Genomic DNA, 15,159 nt, shown 5'->3' on the forward strand with positions numbered 1-15,159 from the left:
AGTTAGAGACAAAGCCCAGGCCTCTGCCTAGCTCCGGGCTCTTTTAACTTTCCGTCAGTCATTTCACCTTCTTGGGTCTCAGTTTCTTCAGCTGTCCAAAGGAAGAGGGAAGAAAGCGACATATTGACATGACCTGTGACATGCTCTCTTACAGGTTTTTTCCCCACTGCATCACAATCCCGTGGACTGAACAGGTTTAGTAAGACGCGGAGACTGAGGCGCGGAGAGGGCGCAGTGCTTTCCAGACTAGAATACTTTATTCGAGAGGATCTGGCTGGGCAGTCAGACGGCCCCTCAGGGGCAGCTTGCGGGGCGCAGGGGCCCTCGGGGAACCTGCTCCCCTTGCCACAGCCTTCCGCTGGGACACACAGGCTCCTCCCCTGGTGACCTCATCCCCACTGGCCGGGCTGCGCCTTGTCCCTTTGGGCCCACTCTGCATGTGTCCCTGAGAGGGGGCGGGATGGTAGCGCCTCAGCTGGAAAGAACAATGTCCCAGCACAAGCAGGTGGCAGAACGTGAGGAGAAGCCACAGGGGACAAGGGAGTGGCAAAAACCCTCAGGCAACCACTGTTCTCCAGAGCTGAACGTTCTGATCTCCAGGGTGAAGGGCTGCTGCCAGGAAGAGGACGAAGTGGCTGGGTCCCCTCCGCCCGCTGCCTGCCGTCCCACCCAGGGCCAAGGCGACAGCGGGCTCCTGCCCCCCTTCCTTGGCCAGGAGCTCCCAGAGCAAGGGCTGCTTGTATGTGCAGTGCCCGAGGCCCAGGAACAGGTGGTGGGGCCCCTTCTTTTCTCTTCTTTAGTCCCCCGGAGACCCTCAGGGCCTCTGGGGACTGGCTTGCCCCTCACAAGGCCACATGTCTTGCTTCTTCCCAAGCGGAAGCTCCCGTGGGTCTGTGGCTGTGGCTTCTTTCTTTCTCTCACGTTAAGGCACTGAATTCCTGAGGGTCCTGTCCCTTCGTGCCCCTCGTCTTGGAGGGAGCGAGTCATTCAGCAGGGATACAGTTGGCTAATAAATAGAGGGCAGGTACCAGCAGGGAGGTAACCGAGAGTGTGACGGTAATAAATACACGAGCCGGGTGTGGGGTCTCTTTCCTCCGAGGGGCTGGTTACCTCCGGGGAACGGCATCTCCGCACCTGCCAGAGACCAAGCACAGATGCGGGGCAGGTATCAGCACACTGTGGAAGGCGGGGTCCCCCCCAGTGGGGGGCAGGCCCAGAGGGGAAGCGTGGCTGGGGGCACGGGGAGGATGCAGCACTCTTGCTCCCTGCGTGTGCCAAGGCAGTGAGAAGCTAGAGCTACCCTTCACCACGCACTTACCCAGGTGCCCAGCCCTGCGCTAAGCACTGCCTCGTCTACCCTTAACGACATCCCATGAGGAAGGCACTGTTATCGTCCTTTCGCAGGTGAGGAAACTGAGGCCCAGAGAGGTTAAGAAACTTGCCTAAGATCACACAGCTAGTCAGCGACAGAGTCACCTTTAAACTCAGCGTGGCTTTATGCAATGATGCCTCTGGTTACCCCAAGACAGAAGTCTTCAAACGAGGGAACTGAGTACTCTTGATAGCTTTAAAGAAATCAATTTTCGGCCTCCACGTCTACTCTGCCTTAACATCGTTTTCATGAGAAAGCGCCTTCTCCCTTCAGAAAGGGAGGGACCCATTTGAAATCCTGTTCAGATGCTTTGCTGCAAGGTAAAAGTATTCTGGGGCCAGGAAACAAAAGACCAATTTGAGATACTTACTGGTGTAGGTGTTCAGAAAGGAAATTTGGCTGAGGACTGGGTTAGCAAGACTTTTGCCAGTCGGGTGGTTTCCAAGGCTTTCAACAAAACTGAAGAACAACTTAACCAAATTGTCAACCCATGTGTCATTAGAAGTAATTTTTGTTAGCAGATCACCTGGAGATTTTTGGCAAATAACTCGGAAGGAGTTCAAGTAACTGAGTGGCACCCTGTACCTGTTCGTGTGAGACGGTTTCTTAACTTCTTCGTCTCTAAAACACGATAAACAGGAACGGAATTAATGCCGGATCCTGCCCCAGTCTGGCAGGAAATGACATTCATTAATGGATTCATTAGCTAATTGAAACGAGGTAGCCACATTCATCTCAGTGAGCTGCAGTCCCAAGAAGATGGATGTATTTGTGCTGTTTTGACCAAATGGTACTGATAATTATTTTGATAATTTCTTCCAGGAGAAAATGTCGTTTTATGCTCACAGGAAATTTAAAATAATTCAAACTCATTATTTTTGTGTCAGATAAATATGACAAGGTGATAAATAAAAGACTTTTGAACATTAAAAATAATATTCCATTAGGCTGGAATTCTGTGGGGGAAGTGAAATGGAAATACAATTTCCAGAAAAAAAGAAACAATGTAAATATGTAACTATTAAAGGCGGTATTCATGTATTTTTTTTATGTTTGTTCATTTTTTGAAAAGTGGATGACGGTGAGTGTTAAATTAGGGTGGCAATTCCATAAGATACATCTGAACAGTGAATTATATAATAGCTTTATATTAAAATATTAATATTTATAGTATGCCAGAAAATATATCCTTTGCAACTGTTTATAATTATGATGATAAAGTCCAATGTCACATGTGTGCAAGGGAGCACATAGGCTTTTGAAATTCCTTCAGGAGATTCCTGAATGAAATGTTTGAAGACTGCTGCCCTGGGACATGGCATGATGGGACACTTTCTCTCGGGGGCTGCCCAGCTGGGGTGGTGACCCTGAATTGACTTCACTGCCAGCTCTGTCCCCAAATCACTGTGTGGACCCAGGACACAAATGAGGGCTGTAAGGCCCGGGGGACAGACCCAGAATCCCCGTCGTCATGGAGTGGGGCTCATGGGGTGAGGACTTGGGTCAGCTCCACTCCCATGGCATGAAGTGACTTCCTGCAGTCTGGGAGCTGGAAGGGACAGGCCCTGAAGGAGAACCACAGTGTGGCCGAGGTACTGCACATGGGAGATGTTCTAGTCTTGCTATTCACTCACAGACCTGGGGTTCCTTTCTCTGATCCTTCTCTCCCAGCTACCCTCAGGCCTGGGGCTCCGGCCTGCTGCCCTCAGGTATGAAGCCAAGATGGGCAGGTAACCTCAAGGAGGGAAGAGGAGGCAAGGGGACCCCAAGGCAGAACCACTGGACTGGTGGCCAGTTGGGAGGAGGGTGCATCTTCCCCAGGGCCACTAGGAAGTAGCCCTAGATAACCTCGCAACGGTCAGATTTTTCATCATGAAAATGCAAGCACTAGAAGTGCAGGAATCCGGTCTGTTCACTGACGTACCTGGCACACAGGAAGTGCCTGGCAAATGTTTGCAGAATGACCAAATGCTTGGTGGACCCCCTGCCCCCTCATTCTACACAGAGAAAAACTAGGCCCAGAAAGGTGAAATGATTTGTTCAAGGCCACACAGAGACTTAGGCCTAAGCCAGGACAAGAACCAAAGTCCCCTGATGCTTCCTGGGCCTAGAGTCTCAAGGAGGCACAGCCTCTGTTCTGGCCCCCAAGACTGGCCTGAGCCTTGCCTTGCCCCTCCCGGCCACTGACCCCTGCCTGCAGGACGGGGCTCCCCTGGGCCCAGCCTCCTTGCCATCCCTGGGCCCCCGCGCACTCACAGGTGGCAGTCTGTGGGTCTCTGCTTCTCTCTCTTCCTCTTCCCCCTGCCCTTGGGTCTCCTCCTGCAATAAGCCAAAAGCGTCAGGACAAGGTGGCTGGGGGGGCCCCATGCTAGGACAGGGGCTGGCAGGTCTGAGGACAGCCCCGAGCCCCAGCCAGGCCACTTACCTTTCTGGCTTCATTTTCTCCCGCAGAGGTCTGGGGAAACAGAGAGAGAGAGAGAGACACACACACACACACACACAGGAGAGTCAGGAAAGCAGTAAGTGGGGGCTCCCTGCCACCCCAACACCTCCCCTTAGACGTCAGAGTCCTGGTCCTGCAGCTGGCGCTGCGGCCACTAGGGGGTAGCATGGAGCTGGCCGAGAGGGCAGCCAGAGGCCTCTGGGCTGGGCTCGGACTCTAGGCTCCAGTGACCCCATCAAGAGAGGCACGAATTCCCTCCTGGGGCCCCTCGCCACACCCTTCTGCACCCTTCAGCCTCTTGGCATCAAATGTGGGGTCTTTTCAGTCTGCTCTCTGTTGCTTCACTTTCTGTCCACTTCCCTCCTGTCCAGGGTGCATTCTGGGAGTTTCCTCAAGGACAGTAAATGATGGCAAGGCCACGGACTGGCTGCCTGTCAGGGCACACCCCCACCCCATCCTGGAACAGCAGGGAGGGGAGGAGAGGGGAGGAGTGGGGAGCACGAGCCCCACGGTCCCCAGGCATGTCCAGGCTCTGCCTCCCAGGGCTGTGGCTGTTGGCCCAGAAGTGAGAAGAAAGGTGTCCCTGTTGCCCGGCCCGCTGGAAGGGGACAGGGCCTCAGTCTTCCTGGGAACAGGGGGTGGAGGCTGGGGGCAGCCTGATTACGGTCAGCTTTGGGGCCAGGGAATGCTGCCCTGGGCTGGCTCCCAGCATGGGAGCCAGGGCGAGGTACCGGGGCTCTCGGGGCTGTCTGGCCATACCTCTCCATATTGGGCAAGTCAGAGACACCCTTGGAACCTGTCTCCTCATCTGCCTGCCCCAAGACAATGGCTATCTGGGCAAAGGTGACGTAGAAGGTGACTTTGGGTCCCCGTCCAGCACTTGTCTGCAGGGCTAATTACTGAGCTATTGTTACATGGCTAAGCTCTGGCTGGGAGGGACAGGTTGAGGCAGGGCGCCCGACACCAGCACGTGGAGACGGCCTAGAGTCTGGGCTCAGGTCCAAAAGGGACAGCCATAGCCCTGCACACAAGTCAGGGGAAAGCCCAGGGACTGTGAGGGAGCAAGGTCATGGCCACGAGAGGTAGCCTGGAAAAGTGCAGACTTAGGAGTTAGGCCAGAGTGCGAATCCTCCCACACTTACTAGCTGCACAAATCCCCAAACTGTATCCAGCCTTGGTGTCCTCATCTGTACCATGGGGATGACAGTAGTACTACCCGCTAGGGTAGTTATGAGAGTAGGGACCTTGTCTCTCTTGTTCACCACTGTATCCCAAGCCTCTAGGACAGTGTCTGGCGTACAGTAGGTGCTCAATAAATGTATGTGAATACATGAGAAAACACATTCAGGTGCCTACTGTGGGGCTAGGCACAGAGTAGGTGCACAGTAAGTGGCAGTCCTCCCGCTGCCCACTGCCAGCTAGGGCTCAGGACCTCTGGTCTGGTGCCTCCATCCATGGCCCGGCGGTACCAGGAACAGCATCTTGGCCTGTTTCTCTTTCCCGAGCCTGACTGGCAGTGCCAGGCCTGCCGTTCCTGGTAACGAATCTTCCAAGTGCCCCGGGCACAGGCAGCAAGACCTGGTCAGAGGCTCTGCGGGTTGGGAGAGGGAGGGGACGCGGGGGTGCTGCTACTTTAAGGAAAACACAGTGCCTCCCTTCTTCTGCCTCTTTCCTCCTACCAGGGCTTTCCTTCCTTCTGCTTCTCAGCCCATCTGCCCCCTCCCGTGGGCACACAGCCTGGCCCAGACCTAAGTCCAGACTCACAATGTCTTTGCCTCCAGGCACCGCTTCCAGGAGCCCTCCCATCCGTGGCAGCTGCCTCCCGTCTTGGAGAAGGGGTACGATGTACATTGAGCCCCTGAAAGTCTGGGAGGCACCCAGGCTTTCTCTTCCCCTGTGGCATCTCAACAGCTGTCCTCCAGCTGCTGGGACAGCTCACCGGGCAAAACCGGCCGGTGGGGGTACAAAATGAATGTCAGCTGCCCCTGGTGCCTGCCTTCCCTGGTCTCCCCTGGAAGAAAGTGCAGCCTGTGGCAGGGATGGGCAGCCTTCACCCCCGCCCTGGGACCCATCTTTGCTGAGGCTGCCAAGAGCACGGCGGGGGGGGGGGGGGGGTCCCTGTCCCTGCTACCCGCCCGGAGGACCTACCGGCACTCGCACTGCACATGCTGCGAGAACGTCAGCTCCACGTAGGAGGGCCTGTCCCCAGAGCGGATCTTCAGGAGCTGAGGGAAGAAAAGGTTGATGCCTGGGTTAGGGGTGGCCCATGAGTTTCTAGCGCCCAATCCACTCTCTCCTTTCGTGGAGAACCAGACTCTCTGCTTCCTACCAGCCTTTGGAATACAGGCCCTCGTTCTGCTTTGGGCTGGGGCAAGCAGCTCTCCCGCCTGCATGTGGACCGGAGGGAGGCCCCTGTCCCTCCCTACTCAGGGGGCAGCAATAGCGTAGAAAGGGGGCCCACGTTCTTGAGTCAGAGAGACCCGTGTTCAAATCTCAACTGTTCCACCTGCTGAACAAGTGAAATAACATCTCTGAACTTCAAGTTTCTCATCTGTGAAATGGGAATGACACTTGCGTCGAAGGATTAAATGAGGTAACATTTGTGGCAAGCCCAGGACAGTGCTTGGTATTGCTATGTAAGTGCGCAATAAACCCTTGTGTCCACGTGCGTGTGCGCATGTGTGAGCCTTTGCAAACAAAGCTCAGAGCTTGCTTGAGAAGGTGTCAAATACTCCTGGTATAAACAAGGACTTTTTGTTTCTTTCTTTCTTTTTTTTTTTTTTTTTGCAATAGGGTCTTGCTCTGTCACCCAGGCCAGAGTGCAGTGGCATCATCATAGCTCATTGCAACCTCAAACTCCTGGGCTCAGGCGATCCTCCTGCCTCAGCCTGCCAAGTAGGTGGGACAACAGGCACATGCCACCACGCCCAGCTAATTTTTCTACTTTTTGTACGGATGGGGTCTTGATCTTGCTCAGGCTGGTCTTGAACTCCTGACCTTAAGCAATCCTCCCACCTCAGCCTCCCAGAGTAGTAGGATTATAGGCATGAGCCACCTCGCCTGGCCATGGCTTCTTTAATATGAGCAGATTTCTTTTCTAGCCTCACCTAGATGTCCTGAGTCGTGGGATGGGGCTCAGTGAGAGGCTGAGAAAGTGGATGGTGGGGAGGGGTGTGGGCTCAGAGCCATGACGGAAGGAGGGGCCCTGTGCTGGGTGCTGGAGTCTGGTTCCAGTTCTGGCACCTTGGCCTGCCTCCTGCCTCTCTGGGTCCCTGCTAGTGGGCAGGCTCTGCGGCCCTCTGAGCGGATGCGGGCCATGGGGCAGGCAGGGACACGAGGATGAGAGCCTCCCTACCTGCATGGTGACATTGACCGTCTCCACAGGCACACAGTGCAGGTTCTCATCGCCACAGCAGCCGGTGCAGCGCAGCAGCGAGACACAGGACGGGCTGAACATGTGCTCCACCTCGCTGGGGTACTCAGACACGATGTCCACCAGCCTCTCCAGTGCCCGGCAGTAGCTGCGGCCCCACACTTCCTGGAAGGGCACCACTGCCAGGAGGCAAGAAGGCGGGGTCAGGCCAGCAGAGACCTGCTCTCTGAAGCCCCAGATCTGGCTCCCCAGGCCCCACGGGTCTTCCAGGCTCAGCCCACACTCCCTTCCCCAGGAAGCCCCTAGTCCTAAGGGGGCTCCCTCTGCTCTGAGCCCCTGATGTGGCCCCTCTAGGATTCCTGATGGCCCCTTAGCTCATCTGCTGGACAGACATCCCTGGGGGATAGAATCTCTCAGTGTCCCAAGCTCTCTGCTCTATTCCTAGCTCAGGCACCTGCAGCTGCCTTGGTTCTGTGGCGCTCTGAGAAGGGTGCCCTGCCAGCTCCCCAGGCCCTCTGGAACTTTCTCAGGCCTGACCCAGTGCTGCTTCTGTCTTGGGGAACTTGCAGAAAACAGCCAGTTTTGGAGTCCCGTAGGGAGGGTCGCCTTCCCTTAGCCCTCTGCTCAAACTCCTTCCATGGCCCCCTCATTTCCTGCCCCACTCTGTGCCAGCTCCTCTGCCTGGCGGCCCAGACTGCATCCAGCCATGTGCGCCAGCCCTCGTCACTTCGTCCCACCAGCCCTCGCACAGAGCCAGCGCGGCAGCACGGCAACTCCCGGCTCTGGGCTCCAGCACTTGGTGGTCCACGCGGCTGATGTTCTTTCCTCTCTTCATTTCTCTCCCATAAAGCTCGTCCCCATCCTCACGGCTGCCTCCCCACCTCTTCAGCTACTCCACCAAGCACTGATGTCCTCCCGGGAGCACAGCTTGGCCCCAAGGATTTGCCTTATCTCGGTGACTGGGGACTCTTATCTCCTTTACAACCAAACTGAGGCCCTCTGAGGATGGGCAGAGGCCCTGTAAACACAGGCAGCATCATTCCCGATTGATCAGATGACAGCTCACTGAGAATTATCAGGGACATCCCTGACCCCCACGATGTCCCAGTGGTTGTGAATGGGATCTGGGCACTGATCTGGAATCCCTCAAAGGATGCTGCTCCTTCAGGGACAGGCCTGGGAGGCCACACCCCAAACAGAGGCTCACAGGGAGTGGCCAGGGCCGGGAGTCCTGGCCTCTAGTCCTGGCCCTAGCCTGGCTGTGTGACCTTGGGGCGGTCACTTAACCTTTCTGGGAATATCAGTTTCCTCAGCTGGAGAGAAAGAAGGCCAGGAATAGATGGCTGCAGAGGTTTCTCCTTCCCTGACAGACTGTCTGTGATTCAGCGTGTGCAAGCCAGCCGGGCCCAGCCGGATCTGGGGCCATGCACAGAAAAACATCCCCGGGCCCAGGTCATCCTGCTCCATATCTGGCGGTCATCTCAGCTGGAGGGGGAGGACGGGGAGCCAGGTTGTGGGGGGCCCTGTAGCCTCTGCCATGGAGTGATGGCCTCTCCCTGCAACCCCTCACTTCCTTCCTTGGCCCTGCCTTAGAGGCAGAAGGGGCCGAAGTCCATTCCACTGAGCCTATGAGGACATGAGCCTCAGGGTAATCTCAGAAGAAAAATAAACTTCAGCCGTAGCAGAGGCCCTCGGGAAAGGCTGCAAGCTGGTGGAAAACACCCAAGAGGCAGTGTGTCCACGTGGAGCTGGTGGAGGCAATAAACTGTGCTTATCTGGGTGTCTGCTGCTCCTGCCTGCTCTGCTCGGGGGCACTGGGGCTGGGCCCGGGTTCGGGCTCGGAGGGGATCCAGAGGCTGCCCCTGACTCTACCTCTCCAGGCCACTGGATGCTCCCTTAGACCCAAGTGGGAAACAAGGCCTCTGTCCTCATGAACGGCCCTGAAGCCCAGGGGAAGCGCAACGCCGGGTCAGAGAGCACCTCCCTATCGCCAATTCCTCGAGCTGTGTGTTTAGTCTAAAATCTTCACGAGCAGTACGTGACTCTAAACGTTTAATCTCCACCTTGGAAACATAAATAACAGCAGAGGAATAGCCAGCTGCCAAAGCACCACACAAGGCTCAGGCTCCTGCCCTGGGACCAGCCATCAGGGAGGGGACAGCAGCAGAGAAGGGGAACCCCAGCCCCCACGATCCCACAGACTCCCACCCAGCTGGGCTGTCGGGGCCATGGCCGGCTTTAGCAGAGCTGGCTAAAGCCCCACATCCCACCACGCAGACTCCAGGGCCCTGAAACCCTAAAACCTGCCACTTTCCCGGCCCTTGGTCAAACTGTGTTGGGAGAGGGCTCAGAAGGAGGTGGGCCAGGGCTTGGTTTACCTGGCAGCCACCAGGAAAGAGGGCAATTGATCTCTGAAGGCCCCAGGCTGGGTGTGAGGGAGAAACAAAGGGGGCGGGGTGAGGGGGCGGGGTGAGAGGCCGGGCTGAGGGAGCACAGTGACCACTCCCAGATGTGGCTGAGCCCCTCAGGAAAGAGCTCGGCTCAGCTGCTCCTGAGAGCACTTCCGCTGGCCCCAGACCTGCTCCGGGTGGGGATGGGAGTGGGGCGGGAGGAACGGGAGGCTGAGGCCTAGTCAGGAGCCAGACCAGGGCTGCGCAGTCCCCCAGGGGCTGCTCCTGGGGCTGGCCCGGTGGGTGAGCCTCCCACCTGGCTACCTGCCTCCCAGCTGCCACCCAGGACAGGGGAGACCCCAGAAAGGAACTGTTTAATCCCGAGAGCAAGCTTTTGCAGAGGCTGCTGGGGAGGGGCTACAGAGCTGGACAGAGCCGCTGGCCACCAGCCCAAGCCCAGCAGGTGTCCTTTCCATGGTCACTGGCAGGGCACACAGCCAGCCTGCCACAAGGGACACCCTGCTCATGCCTGTTCCACCACTGAGCTGTTGGGAGCACTCTGGTTCTGCCAAATACACTGAGGCATTTCTGAGGCTTTAAGCGACCCCTGGGGCCTCTCTGGGCCTCAGGGTCTGCATCCATAAACTGTGAATCCTAATGCCTTCCTGGTGCACGGCCTGTGGTTGGGATGGAACTGTAGAGAATTCCCAGCCATGAGCAGTAATAGTAAAAATCAATGTCCACAGCTGGCCATGCTCTGGTGTTAGCAGGAGTGGATGGTATTTTCAGATTTTCAGAACTAGGGTCCAAGTCACATTATACTTCCCCTGGCACGACACAGGCTCCCTGACTGATCAGGATGACAGGTGAGCTGACCTAATGAATCTACACTTGCAAGCCTCCTCACCTGGACCCTGGATAATACATACACCCTTGTCTCCTCCATGGAGTCAAAGAACAGATCCCTTAGGAAAGGAAGAACCCTTAGATATCATGCAGTCTAATGCTCTCATTTTACAGATGTGAAGACTGAGGTTCAGACATCTTTGGGAGCTGTTGCCTGAACTACACGGAAAGCATCAAAAAGGGCATGGTGTGGAGGTGGGGGACGGGTCCCTTCCCAAATCCCAGAGAGCATCGTATTGTGCCAGTTCCAGAGGGCACAGCAAGGGAGGTGGCAATGAAGTCAGGGCAGCTACCTCCCCCACTTGCTCAGTGGCCAAGGGGCCTGGGCCTCAGGCATCAATCAGAGCATGGCCAGGCCCGGGAAGGGCCGGGTGCCAGGCAGGCAGGTGGGTGGGCGGGCAGGCAGGCCAGCAGAGGGTGTTTCCAGACAGCTATCACGCGTGTGCATGTGCACGTCCCCACACGCTCCCTCTCCCACGGCATGGTGGGAACCCTCAGCAGTGGTGTGTGGCCACTCTGCACGTCTGGGAGAGGCAGGGAGGGAGGAGCGAGGCAGGGGGCCTGGCACTGGTCTCCTGCCTTCTGCACGTATGTCCCTTTGGCAAATGTCTCGTTGCCCTTTGAAGATTCCCTCTTGATGTAACCCAGGGCGGGAGTGGAGGGGCCAGGGAGGGCGCGACTCATGGTCTGTCTGTTTGTAATCAATGGAAAGGCCTGGTCAGATCCCTGCAGCTCCACAGGGCCGGGCTGCTGGGGAGGGCCCTTTGCCCCTCCCTGATCCTCTTCACTGCTTGCCCACTATGTCCAGCTCCCAGACTCCCATTCTGGCCGCCAGCACTCACTGCCCACCCTGCTCTCCAAGACCCTATCTGCACCCGTACATCATGCTGGGAAAGGGCTCTGATTCAGCCGGGCAAACCCTGAGTATACTGGCCCCAGCCCTGCTCTCCGTGTGCTTGGAGACCCTGACCAGGAATACACTATTCTCAGCCTCTGGATCACAATGGGGGGATCTCTCAGGCTCTGCCAACTTCATCAGCCACGATGTCTAGCTTGTAGACTCTCCCCAGCTTTTATCAGCCTGCACCCACACTTCATACCAACCCCTTCCCATCCTCTGCAGAGGCCTGGGAGGAAAGAAGAGAAGAGTGAGCATGCATACCCCAAGTCTAGCCAGCTTACCTTCTGCCTCTGACGAGCCGTTCCCAGCAGACAGGGCCCACTGCTGTGAAAAGAAAGGTGCAGAGATGAGGGGAGCACCTTGGGGCTCTGTGCTCTGGGGCCAGGTGTGATGACAAGAGGGTAGAGGGCCTCTGAGCTCCTTCTCACTTGTGACACACACTCTACCCTGTCACAGAGCAGCCTCTTTCCAGGTGCATCTAAAAGCCCACTGGACCCTGGCTAGGTCCCACCCCTCTCTGGCCTCAGTGTCCTCATTCGGAAAAGGGTGGGAGGCTGGAAGCTTTTGGAGACCCTTTGAAGGCTGTATCCCAAAGATCTGGCAATCCTGCGGGTCTCCCGTCTACCCAACCCCCAGGCCAGCCCTGCTGGGCCCTGCACAGCCCGCCTTGGCTGGGTGCCAGAGCCCAGGGGGAGGTGATCAGCTGGTGGGAGCTGAGGGGCTGGAGCGGGTGGCGCCATGAGCTGGTGCTGCCGGTAACGTTACACCTCTGGCCAGCCCTACGGCAGGCAGGCGGGTGGCTGGCCTGCTCAGTCTCAGGGGACTGCCCAGCCCACCCACTCTTGGGCTGGGGTTGGGGACTCCAGGGCAGCAGGGCAGTGCAGTGGGAAGAGAGCTCATTGGCTTTGTCAAGATTTTGCTGCCCAAGCTGGCTCCCAGCCAGACTCACCCAGCTCCTGGGAAAAGGGCCCTGCTCACTTCCCCAGGCCCTGCACTCAGGACCTCCAGCCACCCACCAAGGAGAGAGGGCACAGCGGGACCCCTTGTCTCGCCCCCAGCCCACCGAGGAGCCCCCAGCTCAGCCCTGAGCCCCAATGGGGGAAGGGCCCAGCCTCCCTGCCACTAACCTCCTCAGCGGGCTTCCTCCCACCAGGCCAGGTCAGAGGTCCTGGGGATGCCTGGCTGGTCATGGGGCCTCGACCCTGATCACAAGGCCAGGGACCTACCGGGGATTAGTGGACAGATGCTTTTAGCAAAGCCACTAGGCTCCGGGGGCCAGACAGGAAACCTCCCTCCTTCCCTGTGGCTTCCCCGCCCCCGCCAAGACAGCCCCCAGGACCTGAGGACAGCCCAGCCTGAGGTCTCTTCCCAGACAACGTGGGTCCAGCCTGGCCCCTAGGAAGTGTGTGGACATCCTTGGAGTTGCTGCTCCCTGGAGTGGGTCTGTGACTTCAGAGCCCCCTGATTCCAGTGCTGGGATGGGAAGACCCGGGAGCCAGGCTGGGGATGGGAGGAGTTCTTACCTGGGGGGGCACAGCAGGCAGCGCCAGCCCAGCCAGGAGCTGCAGGAAGCAAGTGAACAGCCTCATGGCAGGCATCTTCTCAGACGTCCCGGGCCAGGGGGCTCCAAGGCAAAACCACCATGCTCGTCCCCCGGGGAAGCCCCTGGCACAGGAGGAGAAGAGCTGAGTGGGGGGTTGGATGTCCCCCTCACTGCTGCCCCGAGGCTCCGGCCGGTGGCTCGAGCATCTTCTGGAAGCCCTAGAGAGCCAGGAGCCCGCAGGTACGGCTGTGGCTGGGGAACCTGACGGGGCGCAACCGGCCAGGCGGGGCGGCGTGGGGACGCTCGGAGGGTCCGTCGGCGCCCAGCGCGACCCCAGGTCCTCTCGTGGCCAGGCGGTAGCCGAAAAAGCAGTTCCCTTCTCAGAAGCGGCTCCCTTCTGGGACCGAAGCTTGTCTGCGACTGGGTTTCAGGGGCCGGGGCGGGGCGGGGCTCCAGGCGGCCCCGCCCACCGCAGACGAGGTTCCAGACCCGCTTCCCGGGAGCCGAGAGCGGGTGGCCCGGGGCTGGCGGCCGCGCGGCCAGAGCGCGCGGGACTCCGCGGGGCGGCGACGGGCGCTCCTGGCTCAGATCCCAACGCCCGCCGGAGCCGCCGGTGCATGGGCGCCAGCCCCCCGACAGGGCTCTTCTGGGCCAGCCGCCTCGCGCGGGGCATCCAGGTGTGGAGCCCAGCGTCTGCCATCAGGGCTCAAGACTTTGGCGGCCTCTGCAGGAACCGCAGCGCCGGATCCCTGAGAAGCAGCAACTTGGTCTGGCGCTTCACGGCCTCCTATGCCATCCCCATACTCCTCGGGAGAGGAGGGATGACTAATCCCGTTTTATAGATGAAGAAACCGAGCCTCCAAGAGTGCCCCTACTGCATGCAGAGCACATATGCACTCTTGGAAAGTGTGTGTATGTGTTTGCCTGCCTCCCTGTGTGTCCCAGCCACTGGCAGAGACAAAACCCAAACCATGTGATTCCAGCACCATCTCTCCACCCCATACACCACCCTCCTCCCGGGGCACTCAGACAGCAGGGCAGCCCAGCTGTGGGCTGCCCAGAGGAGACACCTCAGGGCACCTGGCTAGTGTCAGCACTACTTCCTCCCAGGGAGGCAGTCCTCCCAGGACCACCCTTCCAGGCCAGCCCACCTCTCCACGCGGGATGGACAGTGGCCTAACCCAGGGGTTTCCTCCTGGCCCTAGACAGAGGAGGAACTGCTGCACCCTGACAAGATCTTTGTGTGTCTGCGCATGCGTGTGGGCATTTGTGCGTGACTGTGAAGATACACATGTGCTATGTGTCTGAGTCGCTGTGTGGTCTGAGTGTCTGCGTGTGCCTACTGTACGTCCAAATATGACTCTGTGTGGGTTTGTTCTCTTCGTATCTCTGTACGCTTGTGTGATTACGTGTGTGTATGTGTCTGCTGTGTCTCTGGGTATGTTTGGAAGTGTGTCTGAATGTGTATTTCAGTGGGATTGTGAGTTTGTGTGCCTGCCTGTCTCTGCACGTGTGTGTCTATCTCTGTGTGTGAAAATCTGGACAGGTTTCTGTGCGTGACTCTGGGCATTTGTGTGTGCCCTCCCTTGTCCTCGATCCTTCTTTACCACCACCACCCTTGCTGCCCTCTGTTCCCACCTCCCATGCTTCAAAAACCTGGCAGGATTGGGAGTCACGAGTTGGCCGGGCCTGGGGCTGGTGGGTGGCTGTGGGGGAGGAGGAAGGCCTGGGAAGTGGCCCCTACAGCTCACATTCCAGCCAGGAGCAGGGAGGCCAGGGCAGCCCTGGCTTTCACCCCAGTGACCTCTGTGTCCGCTGCCTGCCTGCCCACCCACGAGGGGCTGCCAGAGAAGCTGCCTCCCTGCCTGGCCAGCTCTAAGCCCGGAGGTCCAGGAGCCTGGGGCCAGTCGCTGGCCAGCTGAGCGGGGGCTGCAAAGAACGCTCCGACGAGCTTCAACATGCTAGGGCTCTTTGGGTAGACAGACTCCTTTCTGGGCCCAGGGTCATCGTGGAGGGTCCTGGTGCATGTGTATGAAGGTGAGTAGATGTGTGTTTGTAGATATCTGTATCATATGTGTTGCCCATAACATCTGTTTATGTGTGTCTTTTTTTGGATTTGGATCTGGGTATGTGGACCTGGGTGTGTATTGTGCACAAGTGTGTGTGTATTTAAGAATCTGTATTGTATATGCTTGTCTGTAACTGGATGTTTCGAACACTTACACGTAGGA

At 57.9% G+C, this 15,159-nt stretch overlaps 1 protein-coding gene and 1 pseudogene across 3 annotated transcripts; one reads left to right on the forward strand and one right to left on the reverse strand.

Moving 5' to 3' along the window:
• Nucleotides 1-238: 238 nt before the first annotated feature.
• On the reverse strand, nt 239-13,327 carry PGF (placental growth factor). Of its 3 annotated transcripts, none has more exons than XM_069465123.1 (7): nt 12,909-13,327; nt 11,667-11,709; nt 7,171-7,367; nt 5,964-6,040; nt 3,798-3,827; nt 3,629-3,691; nt 239-1,134 (listed from the first exon to the last, which is right to left on the reverse strand). In XM_069465123.1, exons 1-7 carry the CDS (start codon nt 12,981-12,983, stop codon nt 1,107-1,109), a joined length of 513 nt encoding a protein of 170 aa, XP_069321224.1. In that variant the 5' UTR covers nt 12,984-13,327; the 3' UTR covers nt 239-1,106. The 3 variants fall into 3 exon arrangements, with proteins under 3 accessions (XP_069321224.1, XP_069321225.1, XP_069321226.1); XM_069465124.1 differs by having other exon boundaries at nt 483-1,134; nt 11,667-11,706; nt 12,909-12,983; XM_069465125.1 differs by lacking the exon at nt 3,629-3,691 and having other exon boundaries at nt 483-1,134; nt 12,909-12,983.
• LOC138398619 (elongation factor 1-gamma-like) overlaps nt 13,087-15,159 on the forward strand; it is a 30,697-nt pseudogene continuing 28,624 nt past the window's right edge.

This window comes from Eulemur rufifrons, chromosome 2 (assembly GCF_041146395.1).
Source record: "Eulemur rufifrons isolate Redbay chromosome 2, OSU_ERuf_1, whole genome shotgun sequence".
Taxonomy (NCBI): Eukaryota; Metazoa; Chordata; class Mammalia; order Primates; family Lemuridae; genus Eulemur; species Eulemur rufifrons.